The sequence below is a fragment of the Littorina saxatilis genome, linkage group LG11 (genome assembly GCF_037325665.1).
Source record: "Littorina saxatilis isolate snail1 linkage group LG11, US_GU_Lsax_2.0, whole genome shotgun sequence".
NCBI classification, from domain to species: domain Eukaryota; kingdom Metazoa; phylum Mollusca; class Gastropoda; order Littorinimorpha; family Littorinidae; genus Littorina; species Littorina saxatilis.
Genome location: NC_090255.1, coordinates 24,389,680 through 24,403,344, shown reverse-complemented (window position 1 = coordinate 24,403,344; position 13,665 = coordinate 24,389,680). Strand labels below are relative to the sequence as shown.

General features: G+C 42.3%; 1 protein-coding gene and 1 long non-coding RNA gene across 2 annotated transcripts in view; both read left to right on the top strand.

Moving 5' to 3' along the window:
- The window catches only part of LOC138979515 (TPR and ankyrin repeat-containing protein 1-like), a 108,805-nt gene that overhangs the window by 71,359 nt on the left and 23,781 nt on the right, over positions 1-13,665 (top strand). The window contains exons 41-46 of the mRNA XM_070352224.1: positions 6,256-6,441; positions 8,580-8,834; positions 9,143-9,298; positions 9,692-9,751; positions 10,053-10,325; positions 10,950-11,096. Coding sequence (XP_070208325.1) covers positions 6,256-6,441; positions 8,580-8,834; positions 9,143-9,298; positions 9,692-9,751; positions 10,053-10,325; positions 10,950-11,096 — 1,077 coding nt within the window. The remainder of the gene's footprint in view (positions 1-6,255; positions 6,442-8,579; positions 8,835-9,142; positions 9,299-9,691; positions 9,752-10,052; positions 10,326-10,949; positions 11,097-13,665) is intronic.
- Positions 3,667-5,490, top strand: LOC138980081 (uncharacterized). The gene is made up of 3 exons (XR_011460234.1): positions 3,667-3,841; positions 4,614-4,718; positions 5,374-5,490. It is a non-coding gene; the product is annotated as an uncharacterized lncRNA (long non-coding RNA).

Sequence of the window (13,665 nt, the reverse complement as noted above, 5' to 3'; positions counted from 1 at the left end):
TACCAACAGCTGGAGACAGACTAAATTAAGTTCCCTGCAAAATATTGTGGTCTAGGACCCCTTAACACTTTCGCGACGGGACACTGATAAATCAGTACCAGCGCTGACACGCCCATGGACGGGACGCGCATTTTTCAGTACCAGCCATAGAGGGTACACGACTCGTGATTGCTTCCCGGTTTTTGAAGCTTGCAAATAAATTGAGTTGTTTCCCTTGATACACTTGGCTTCCCCTTCTGCCATTTGCAAATCCGCCTGATTTGTGTGCGTTTTTGAGGAAAAAAATGAATCAAAGGCGAGCCTTGTCTCGGGAGGAGATTCTCCGGATGTTGGACCTAGAGGATCCCGTAGAGCATGATTCGGACGTATCGTTTTCGCCTCACGAAAGCGATACAAGCAGTGAAAGTGAGGAAGAAACAGTCCCGTTGTTGCTAGTACGAGTCGGCAAACTACACGTGGTTGGCGGTGATACTGCTAGACGAACATGTATCTCGGAATCGTGCAGGAGCTATGGGGGCGTGGCAGCACTGATAACAATGGATGGCTGGAGCCTTCAAATCCTTTTGGAATTGTTCATATGTGTACAGTTGGTACTTTGTTGTGAAAATGTGACTTATATTCAATATGGATTACCTAGACATCATTTGGTGAGTGTTAGATCTACAGTTTTGTTTCATTTGAGTCAGGATGCTGTGAGTGAATGCGTGATTTGCTTGTTTTTTTCTTTGTACTGTCTCCTTATTTCTGTGTACAATGTTAACAATATTTCAGCTAATTCATAGGTTTTACACCTTGTTTGGTTATAACATTATTTATGATACTTTCTGTTAAAAAATAACTTTTAAAAAAAGCAGTAGAAAATAAAACACCCACAAAAAAACGTTAAAAAACACAAATTATCCCCCTTTCACCCCCCTTTGCTAAAACAAATCGCGTGACAAACTTATAAATAGCACGACTGAACTGGGCATCCATTTTTGAATTAGTACACAAAATTTGGTGGTGATTGGACTTAATTCAAGCTTGCTAGACAGATTTCTTTACAGTTACTGATTTTTGGGAAGTTTCTTGGTGGCAAGCTTGGGCAGGCAGGACGTAAACGCCGTGGCAGTGCTACTCACAATAGTGTTAAATGTTGAGATATTTGAATTTTCATTTTGATCTGGATCGTCCTATTTATAGATTTGGCAACACATGTAACGTTGATGCAAGGGAGAGAACACCGCGGCTTTGTTGACATCCTCACTTTTTCAGAGGCTAGAACAAGCTGTAATGCATGTATTATGGTCCGCGCATGGTGACGTATCATCATTATATGGTCTTATGGTGCGTTTGACATCGATTGTGGGCAAACTACACTTTGTAAACACGGGAGTGCGTTAGTATGCCTTTAAAACATTTAGTCAAAACTTGACTAAATGTAAAAATGAAGGTCTTAAAACTCTTACCAGTTCACGGTATTTCATGCTGAAAACAATGAAATATGGGAATGGCCAAAAAATCTTAAGTTTTATGCTCAATTCTACAGGTAATTATCAAATGTTGCATATCAAATTGAAGCTCTTGAAATGTTCTTGCTAACATTAATAAGGAATTAAAAGATAAAACAGAATGGAACGAAGTTTTGGTGGATGAAAGCAACCCGTTTTGCTTAATCTCATGCCAAAACCAGCACACCCATGACAATCGTCATGAATAACTTTTTTTTCAGTTTCATGTTTTTAATAATCTGTTGATATTGATTTGATAAATATTCAATTTTTCACATAAAATCCGAATTTTATTTTGTTTCCTGATACAAATGATTCGTCCAGCAGATGTACCAATACGTCAAAAAGTAGGACTTCTGAGCTCAAAGAGTAATAGTTTGGTTTAAAAAATCTCTAAATACACCTAATTACAACCAAAAAATTATTTTCGTGATAGAACATGTACTGTTCTTGCAACTAAAGTAAAAAATAGAGTCAGGTTTGCCAATGTCATTTTTGTGTGCATTTTAGTATCTGAAACTCTCCTTTAGCAAATTTGATTTTAGGGGGTGCCTTTGGTCTTTGGTCCACTGATTTACATAATGAAAAATACAGCTGTTTGCTGCATACGGTGGGGAAATAAAATGCCATTCTAACACTACATTTTATTTAAGTGCAAACTGCCTTTTTGCACAGATCTACACCCAAACGCATATGCCTAGCTGTTATTATCAGTAATGAACACTACTCTAACAACAATCTGCTGATAACGATGTTGGTGTCACGCCAGTACAAGTTTGAACTTTTTCCATTTGAGGGAACACATGCACTCACCACAAGACTGAATTAAGTCTCACTTGTTACAGTTTAGATCTAAAGGTAATCGTACACTGCTTGTTAATTGGGTGCTGCAGGGGTTGGCCCTAGATCTAAATTCACGTAGCTTCCCGGCTTCCCGATCTGAAAAGAGCACATGAGTGGTTATGTTCTGACAAATTCTTTATAAAGTTAAGAGAGCAATGCTGAATGCTTACAGTATAATTTGTTTCAATACTCGGTTCCTCTGGATTGTGTGCACCTACAGACTCAAGCACAGACTGTGACACAGTGATTCCACGAAAGCCGCCATCATGATGTAAACAAGTGCATGCTCGACTGTGACAAGCAACGATTTAGTGAAAATGACAACTTTAAACCATGATGAAATAAAGTATGTTATCGCTATGATTAAAACAGAAACAGTTGCAATGCTCTTTTAATTAAAATAAAGCAAAAGATCGCTGCTCGAGTCAAAAGAATCGGGAGCGAGTGCTGCCAATCTAATAATAGAAACGGGAACACTTGCTGTCTTGAAGCAGTGACTATTTGCTGCCAATTTTCTTTGTTGCTCAAGTCTTCAGTGCCAATATTTGCTCAAAACTAGAAACATTATCACCATGAGTACAGCTAATCAACCTCGGGCTCAGATGAACTCGCTGTGCTGAAATATCAGCTTGCAAAAATTCCTGACTGTCAATCGCGAAAGTTTGCTACAATGGCGAACAGAGCACAGGCGCACCAAATATATATCAGGAAAACCATGGTCATAGCAAGCAAAGTAATGATCTTTTTAAAAATCTGTCAACATGCAGCGATAATTTAATCAATAAACTGTTTGTGTTGTTATTTTGAGTGCATAAAAGGGCTTGTCCTTTTCAACATCCTTTTCATATCTTTGTATCTTTTTTCTTAATCCTCCATCTTTCATTTGAATGTAAGCAGTGAAAAACGCTTCTTGACCAAATATAATACCTCTTTCGTTTCAAGAAGACAACTAAACCGGCACGGTTGGCCTAGTGGTAAGGCGTCCGCCCCGTGATCGGGAGGTCGTGGGTTCGAACCCCGGCCGGGTCATACCTAAGCCTTTAAAATTGGCAATCTAGTGGCTGCTCCGCCTGGCGTCTGGCATTATGGGGTTAGTGCTAGGACTGGTTGGTCCGGTGTCAGAATAATGTGACTGGGTGAGACATGAAGCCTGTGCTGCGACTTCTGTCTTGTGTGTGGCGCACGTTATATGTCAAAGCAGCACCGCCCTGATATGGCCCTTCGTGGTCGGCTGGGCGTTAAATGTTTGTAAAGTTTGCAGACCTGGGAACCCATACGATTTTGCCGTATTTTGTAAGCATGATTGTCTAGAATACGATCAGTACGCTCAGTGGAAAAATAATACGACGAGAAAAATTCCTACACTACTTTTCTTCAAAAGCATATTCAGAAGCTGATCCACTATTCTGTTGTACAACATTTAATCATTACCCATGTGTGTGTGTGTGTGTATGGTTCAGGCAACTGAAGCAGCGAAGGAAACCATTGATCCAGAAGCCATCCAACAGGTAAGTTGCATTACTGTGTGCGTGTGTTTGCACGTGTGCATGTGTTTTTGTGTGAGTTTTGTGTGTTTGCACGCGTGTGTGTGTTTTGTGTGATTGCGCATGCATGTGTGTGTGTTTATGTGTGTGTGTTTGTGCATGCGTGTTTTTTAAATTTTTAAATTTTTTTAATTTTTTTTGGTAATTTATGGTGTATGTCCAACTGTGACGACGCTTTACAATATAATGCAGACTACTCCAATTAATTACCAAAAAGCAACAACATGTGCATTTGATACTTCAAAAAGTTGATGAAAACTAACTGTTAGCCAATTTGTTACTCTGGGCAAGGTGGTGAGCAAACTAGCCCCAGTGTGTTAACTTCAACATCTGGATTACTTATGCAGGGAGGTTCCTGCCTTAACTCACTTCTCTCGTCATCTTTATCGATTTCACATGAAGCCTTCTTTGTGAGACAGCCAAAATGGCCCGACGACAATCTGCTTCGTGTCGAGCAAGGGTATAGATTGCGTAGCGGAGAGAGAGAGGGGGGGTGGGGAAATAGAGAGATAGGGAGAGAGAGAGAGAGAGGGGGGAGAGAGAGAAAGAATGAGGGAGTCGAGGGGGCGAGGTGTGCTTGCATGTATGTGAGAGGATGCATACATGTGTGTTGATTTATGGATGTGTACAGAGGTGCACACAAAGAACAAGTTTGAAACAGTGTCAGTGTTCTGTCTTTTGTTGATTCTTTTTATGTTAACCTCGAATTAATTTTTTTGGTCATTTTCATTTCAAGGTTTGCAAGAGTTCCGGCTGCTCAGAAGAGGAGGTGTCAGCAGCTCTTCTGGAGACCCAGGGTGACATTGACAAGGCCGTTGCTCTTTTGAAAGAGAGCAAGAAGGTAGAATCAGTGGTTTTTATTCACAGGCTGAACTGTTGGCGAAGAAACACTTCAAGTCTGTACGTTTCTGCATTAATTTTTTAGGACCAACAGTTAGCTGCAGTTTTCTATGTTTTAAGTTCTTGCAGCTAATGGATTGTTGGTAAAGAGATGAACAAAAAGATTTGGTTGCAGCAGAGTTTTAATATTTCAAGCCGCCCATAGCATCTGACTTAGAAGCGCACCATTCTGTATCTGTTATTAAGAAATGTTGATATGATGAGGCTCTGATATGAGTTGTTTGATCTCAGTTTGAAACTAATGCTGTCATTGTCAAACCAATTATGCAATTCAAAAATTCTTTTCTACAATCAGAATATCACACCTCTCAGATTGACATCCCTTTTTATGTGACTGGTGCCACCTTGAACTGTGCTAGGTTTACTTTTCTGCCTTCTCTCTAGACATGAAGCTCATTTATTAAGTCACACATTGTGTGTTTGCGTGTGTGTGTCTACTCTGTGTGTGAGTGTACGTGTGTTTATATACAGTTACGTGCTTGTACTAGCTAGTGTGCGTGTGTGCGTATGTGTGTGTGCGTGTGTGTGTGTGTGTGTGTGTGTGTGTGTGTGTGTGTGTGTGTGTGTGTGTGTAATATTTGACCTATCCCTTCCAGGGTGGCAAGAAGAGCCAGAAGAAAACCCTATCCTCAAAGGCCAGCAAGAAGAATGGCACTGAGGTTGCTTCGTCCGACGAAGACGATGACAACACCGATGATGAGACTCTGCAGAAGGTATGGATGCTAATGATATGTTATAGCTAATTACACCCAAAAAAAAGGTTTGCATAAAATACATCATTTTGAAGTGTGGCAAGAAGAGCCTTAACTTTGGGACCTGTAGTTCTTAAAGCAGGCATGTAAACAGACTTAAATTTAGAAGCCACTGGCGCCCAAACTGTACAAAATTGTAGTACTGTATAGGGATTCTAATTTTGGAAACCACAAAGAGAACATCATCTGAAATGAGTATGTCAAACAAGATTTTTTAGGACGAGGATGAGGGAGATAGGAAAACCTAAATGTATACAGTGGAACCCCCCTTTTTAAGACCCTTAATTTAAGACTTCCTCACTTTTAAGACCTTACTTTTTCAGATTTTCTGTTCATAACCTCTATACATTTTCACTTTATTTTAACGTTCCCTCCCATTTAAGACCTGATTTTCTCATATTTTGGGGGGTCTTAAAAAGGTTTTACTGTGAAGTCATGTCCCTTCTTAATGACATCTCAAAACCTGGATTGGTACTAGAATGTCAGTGGGCTATATGTACACTATGACAGGTAGAAATGATGAGTGTTGCGTAGACTAGCGTAGTCATACACATGATTTGCAAGCAGGCTTTGCTTATCTTTATTTTGATACATTTATTTTTTTACTTTTTTTTCATTTACTTTGTGATTTGTTTGTGTGTAGATTGTTGCCCAGTTGGAGCGTTCCACACAACGTTTGACCTGTAGACTGGGGAGTGTGTGATTATTTGGATTCTTTCTGTATAGATAGTGGCCCTGTTGGAGCGTGCACGACAGCAGTTTGACCTGTGCAAGGACTACAGTGGACTGGGAGAGTGTCAGCTGGTGTTGGCCAAGCTTCGTGCGAACAAGGAGCTCCTGGACACAGCCTTCACCAGCTTCAGCACTGCACAGCCTGTCTCAAACACCGCTGGCATGCTGGAATGTGTTCAGGTAAAGTGTGGATATTTTTGCGATTGGGACATTGTTGACTGTCGCTTCTGATGGGATAAATGCAGGGTGAAAGTTGGATGAAGATGTGAACAAACTTAACTAGACTCCCGCTTCAAGTCGAATTTCTACAAATTCAAGGAAGTATCAATGATAGCACATTGTAAATCAGATGAAAAAAATGGATCTTGCTCTGAAAAATCAGTGATTACTCAGGCATGAACATCTTTGTGTGTGTGACAGGGTGCACTTTCACTAATGATAGAATAAAATTATTCCTGGTCATTTAATTGTTCCTCTCTTTCTGTCCCTGTCCAATTATCTCCCCCTGACCCATTGAGGCTTGTGCCCTCCGGCAGGATTGCTCCATTGTGGTGGGTGTGTCTAGATGCTGGTCCCTGACTGGTTGATTGTTTAACTCATTCGCTGCGCGTCTAAATTTCCCCTGTGTTCCCTGCCAACGCGCGATTTAGAGCCATTTTGAAAAAATTATTAAAAATCAACAACACAAGATAACCTTACATACCTTATGTTTTTGCAAAGTTTGCAACTTACTCTTTTAGAAAATATATGAAACATTTGAAAGTACATACCTTTTGTTGTCTTCATATCCAGGCAAAATATCCAATTTGAAGCAAAACAAAAAACTTTCTACGTCATGGGTTCATCATACACAATGTCATGATCGACACTTGCATTGCCCGAATCATCACCCAAATGATCGTCCATTGGCACAAAATCGTCACCAGAATCTAAAATATCATCTCCACTATCATCATCACTGAGGTCAAGATCAGAACCGTACTGAATAACACGTTCTAGCACTCTTTTCAAGTTACTACGTCTCAGCAGAACGATCCGCCATCTTGGAAAAGTCAAAACACGTGGGTCGCACACCGTCAACAAAATTTTTATTAATCCCAACAATTTAAGGGAAGGAACTGTTTTCAGTGAATGGTACCACTGTAGACAGATAGAAGTTCATTGCAGGGGTTGTTTCCCTTGGTCAGCAGGACCGTTTACACCGTTAAAAATTCGTGATATCCGTCGGAACTCAAGTACCGGCACGCAGCCAACGCTAAACACAGGTGTCGGAATTCCAGTTCCGACACGCAGCGAATGAGTTAAACGCGTGCATGCGAGAATCATACTGATAAGCTTGAGGCTGGAGTAGTCTCAAAGTGATTTTGGAAGTGTTAAAATGTGTGTGCGTATCTTGGATTGTGATGTTCAACTTATGATTGAACGATGACTGTGTTGCTGTATTAATCAGAGCAGAGAGTGTAGTTGAGCCATTATTACTTTATTTTGGAGAAGGATGTATTCGAGGAGTGTTTAAAACGAACTTTAATGTGTGTTGGAACATGCCTTTTGACAGCTGGTTTTATATCAGTGAGGTGATCGGTTTTGGTTGGAAAAAAGTTTTGTGACGAGTTCTGTAGGAGTTGTGCTAGACTTTGAGGAGTGAACTACACTGCCTTCTGGTATATGTTAAACTAGATGAATACCCGCTTCGCCGGGTAGCCGGCTGAGCCGGGAAGAAGTAGAGCCGGGAGAGCTTTGCCGGGTGAGTGGCGCACCGTACGCCGGCTTCGCCGGGTACCCGGCTTTGCCGGGTGAGTGGTGCACCGTACGCGATTGACGCCACACGAAGGAAAACTTCTAAAAATAGTAACGGGAATATGGATTGAGCGTTGTGGACAGTGACCTTCTAAAAATAGTAACGGGAATATGGATTGACGCCACACGAAGGAAGGGAGATAAACGCAAAACACTTGAGAAGATAAGGAAGAGTTACTGGGAATGGATCTGGGAAGATGAACAGAAAAACCAAAATCGGTTCAGCGCTGCGCGCTGAGAGCATGTGTTGAAAATTCTCATCGACCAGGTTGTGTCTGGGGTCTACCTGAATATGCCCACCAAATTTGAAGCAGATCCATCGAGAGCTTTGGCCGTGCATCGCGAACACAGAGACAGACACAAGTCGTATATATATATATAGATAAAAGTCATGTTATTGCAACCCCTGACTTCTCTATTGAATGCTTCCTGATCTGAGCATCCCTTCCACTCCACCCTTTCGAATCTGTATAAGATGTATTCAGATTGTTTTAAAGAATGTTTAAATTTTACATTTGCAGATGCTGCACAGGATCATGTCGGGCAAAGACCTTGACCTTGACAGCTACCGCAAGCTGATCTGGGGCGTGGAAAAGGTGTTTGACGTGGTGCGCGTCTTGATGCAACCCGCCACAGCCGAGGACAAGAACCGCTACCAGACCTACCTGACCTTCTACGGCCTGGAGAAGTCGGGCGAGGGCAAGCTGGTGCTGCACCCCAAGCTCAAACCACGCTGCATCCGTATGGTCGGCAGCAAGCAGCTCTTTGCAAATAAGGTGTGTGGTGTGGAGGAGGTTAGGAAGGGGGGGGGCGGGAGGTCGGAGGGCGAACTGGTCCTATGCCCCAAGCTCAAACCTCACTGTGTTTGTATGGTCAGCAGCAAGCAGCTCTTTGCAAACAAGGTTTGTTGTGTATATGGGTTTCTGGTGTAGGGGGTTGGGAATGTAGGGAGAGGGCAATCTCGTATTGCATGCACCTACTCCAAACTGACAAACTTGTGCTCAGCTCAAAAGGAGAAGAAGGAGGAATGTCTGTGTCAGAAATCAGACAAATTTAACTGAGGGGTATGGCATGTGGTTTTCAGGAGGAGAAGAAGGAGGAACGTCTGTACAGGTCTGACGCAGAGGTGTGCAACCTCCTGGCCAAGTACCTGATCCTGAGGACCAAGAACTGGTGCAGGGAGGTGGAGTTCTACCTGGAGAGTCAGCTGCCCAAGGTCATCCAGTGCCACAGCTTCAAGGTGAGTTTCTCTCTCCCTTCAATGCTCCTCACCTCCCTCTCTCAAGCTCAACCCCCCTGATGGGCTAAAGATTGAGACTTTTCAGATTGTCCAGGCCAACTTTTGTACCTTTTCCTCCTTTGTACATGCATGCGCACCAAAAATAATTCCTGTAATCCATTTCAGAGTTTGGTGGGTTATAGAAACGGGAACATTCCAAACATGCATCCCCTGAAAATGGAGTATAGCTGCCTAAATGGCAGGGGGAAGATGGTCATACACGTTTAAACCTACTTGTGCATAAAGCACGAGTGTACCTGGGAGTTGCAGTCCTGGAATCCAGAAGAAGAAAGAAGAATTTCCAAATATCATCTATTAAAGTAACTGATGTGTTGTTATTTTTGTGTGTTTTAGGAAGGTCATGACTGTGAAGATGTGGACTTCTGCCCTTTCCTACATGAGACGTACACAGAGGTGAGGCTTTTTCCCGTTCAGTAATTGGGCAAGTCTTTGCAATGAGGGGTGATTGTAATGGTTCAGTAATTGGGCAAATCTTTGCAATGAGGGGTGATTGCGATGGTTCAGTAATCAGGAAAGGCTTTGCAAATGCAAAAAAAACAAGGTCTTAAAAGGGAGGAAGTCTTAAATTGGGGGACTTAAAAGTTGTTTTTTTCAGCACTGTTTTACTTGCTGAAGCTGATTTATTGTTTTCGTTGTTGTTGTAACGCTCTATTTAATGTTTCCTATACAAGATGCTTGTTTTTATGCCAAACAGAGGCTGTCGGAAGAGGCCATCAACATTCTGTCCAGTCGAGTTCGCCTCGACCACGCCCTTCAGTCTGGCGCCAAGTCGCTGATTAGGATCGACGTGAAGCTGTCGGAGTTGACCCTGTCTCTGGCGCAGCAGGAACTGCAGTGGAATTCTGTGGAGACTTTGCTGGAATTCATTTTCCCCTCCGGTCTTTTGACCTACAACATGAGCAGAGTGCTGAGTTTCTGCATCAGTGTTGCCATAAAGAGTCCCTTGAACGCCGGCATTCACCACCAGGTAGGGATTTAGCAGAGCTGCCAGAAAAAATTGAATAGTTTAGGACCTGACCAGTAATGACTGCAAGTTCATCTATGTAGAAATGTCAATAGACTTTTACCCCCATTATTTCTGACAAAAAGAATTCAACATGTCATCTGTCTGTGTATGCTTTAAGCTACCTGTGCAAACCCACTCCACTTGGGTCTGGGCTGAAGAACACTGAAATCATATATGACACATCCACCACACAAATGAAAAGCTTCTTGTAAAGTTCCCCTTGAGCTTTATCTCAATCACTGTGCTGTATATAACTTACTAAAACATTGTTTGCCAGATAAAATCTTATCATGAAGCGATGAAAAGCAAGGAAGCACAGTCTGCTGCTTGGGTTTTTGCAACACTGCCATACAACATTTGACAGTATTTTTAAGGTCATAATATGCGGGAAGTCTTCGATTGAAGGGTCTTGAATGGGGGTTCCACTTATATAAGTAGCAGCAGTCATTGACAGATGCTGTGCCAGTGGGGGAAGAATTAAGCCCAAAACTGATATTTGTGTAAAATTAGAAATTGTTGAGATAACTGAAGTTTATGTGGTGGAAGCAAGATTGACCCAGGTGTGATGTGTAGAGATTTTTACAGGTGCAGAGATACCTGCAGCACCTGTGGGACAACCCAGGGCGTGTGGGGAAAGGCAAATCGGAGAATGTGCTGAAGGAACGCTGCAAGTCCACCAACTGGATCGTCATGGCGTCCCTCCTCGTGCCCCTCTTCAAACTGGACATCAAGGTCACTTTTTTTCTCTCTATGTGTGTGCCTGAGATGTAGGGATGTTTAGGTTCATCTACTGAGTTTTGTCCTGAACCTTCACTTGAGAGAAAAAAAGAGAGGGGGGACGGGGGGGGGGGGGGGGGGGGGGGGGGGGGGGGTCTGGGAGAGAGAGAGAGAGAGAGTGAGTGTTAATCTGTTTTGTAATTTGAAAATGAAGATAAATATCATTAAGCAGCAGAATGATTGTTGAAATCTTAAAGTCAATGTGATATAACCTTGCAAAAACAATGTCTCTCATTGCCCTAAGTGCTATTCAGTTCAGGTTTGGGTTTTTGACTCACATGCGAAGCAAAAGTGAGTCTATGTACTCACCCGAGTCGTCCGTCCGTCCGTCCCCCCCGTCCGTCCGGCCGGCCGGCCGGCCGTCCGGAAAACTTTAACGTTGGATATTTCTTGGACACTATTCAGTCTATCAGTACCAAATTTGGCAAGATGGTGTATGATGACAAGGCCCCAAAAAACATACATAGCATCTTGACCTTGCTTCAAGGTCGCAGGGGCCATAAATGTTGTCTAAAAAACAGCTATTTTTCACATTTTTCACATTTTCTCTGAAGTTTTGGAGATTCAATACCTCACCTATATATGATATATAGGGCAAAGTAAGCCCCATCTTTTGATACCAGTTTGGTTTACCTTGCTTCAAGGTCAAGGTCACAGGAGCTCTTCAAAGTTGGATTGTATACATATTTTGAAGTGACCTTGACCCTGAACTATGGAAGATAACTGTTTCAAACTTAAAAATTATGTGGGGCACATGTTATGCTTTCATCATGAGACACATTTGGTCACATATGATCAAGGTCAAGGTCACTTTGACCCTTATGAAATGTGACCAAAATAAGGTAGTGAACCACTAAAAGTGACCATATCTCACGGTAGAAAGAGCCAATAAGCACCATTGTACTTCCTATGTCTTGAATTAACAGCTTTGTGTTGCATGACCTTGGATGACCTTGACCTTGGGTCAAGGTCACATGTATTTTGGTAGGAAAAATGTGTAAAGCAGTTCTTAGTGTATGATGTCATTGCTAGGTTTAGTTATTTGACCTTGACCCTGAAGGTCAAGGTCATGTAAAGGTCAAGGGCAAGCATGTGAGTCGTATGGGCTTTGCCCTTCTTGTTAATTATGTGACCACACACCAGGAATACCTTAAAATATACATTTGAGTGCTGAGTTACTCAAATTGAAAATGGCTTTCTTTTGAGTGGGAATTCCAGACTGTAATTCTCATTGTGATGCCTTATTGTACCAATCATACATTTCGTCCTACCTTTCACCCCTGAGCGAAACTTGTATTTCATGCGCTGTTGCAAGAGATATCGATCTAAAATTGAGCGAGAGCTACAGAGTTCGTTTTGGGTGTTGAATAGATGACAACACAGACGAGGAAGGCCTTAGAATTAGTGTTTGAGCATTTTATTTTTCAAATCTAAATGCTGTGTAACAGGTAGTCTTTTCAGACTGCGATATTCCCCAACGGACAGTGTGTTTGTTTATGTTATGCGAAGCGTTTTAGGCCTGTATGGCACGGAATATGCATGCGTTGCTAGACTATAGGTTTGACTTCCTCATTCCAACGGTATTTATTAGCTTTGACGAATGGGTATCTATGAGGACTAAATAAAATATGATGACGAACGAAAGTCCGGACTCCTTACACAGGAGAGTGGTAGAAACAAACAGCTCGCTGATTAAAATTCATTTAATTATTTGGCATAAGAACAAGATAACAATGGAAATGCACTCACCAAACACGAACAATAAAAACACGAATAATAGGACCGGTTTCGACGTACCGTACTTTCCGGGTGACAAGGCGCTACAGCGCATAAGGCGCACCCCCTTCTTTTAAAAATTTTTTTTAATCCAGTCACCCATTGGGCGCAGGGGGCCGATAGGGCGCACCAAAATTGAAAAAGTATACCGGTAACAAACGGTCGAAGAATGAAAATAAGCCGCACATTAAAGGAAGAATACAGAGTGGAAATATGTGTGCTCTGTGTGTGCGGCGAGATCAAAGGCAGGTCCATTGTGATAGCTGGGTTGCCTTGTACTCAGTGACCGAGTTTAACCTATGGGGCGGTCTCTTTTATGTCTGAGAGAGTGATGTTTCTGTGTGTGCGGCGAGATCAAAGGCAGGTCCATTGTGATAGCTGGGTTGCCTTGTACTCAGTGACCGAGTTTAACCTATGGGGCGGTCTCTTTTATGTCTGAGAGAGGAAACACTTCCTGCACCGGGGTCAGTGACCGAGTTTAACCTATGGGGCGGTCTGTTTGACTGGTACTCAGGCGGTCTCTTTGATTTTTTTCGTATTTCATACAGGGATTAGGCGCTTCGTTATACAAGACGCAGGGGTCAAACTCGAGGAAAAAAGTCGCGCCTTATGACCCGGAAAGTACGGTATGTCTTTGTCAGCTAAAATACTCGAAAAGGACAAACTACAGAAAGAGAAAGAAGAAAATCCATTAACAACCATCTGACGATCGGTGACCATAAGGACGCTTTAGACATGAAAAAACAGA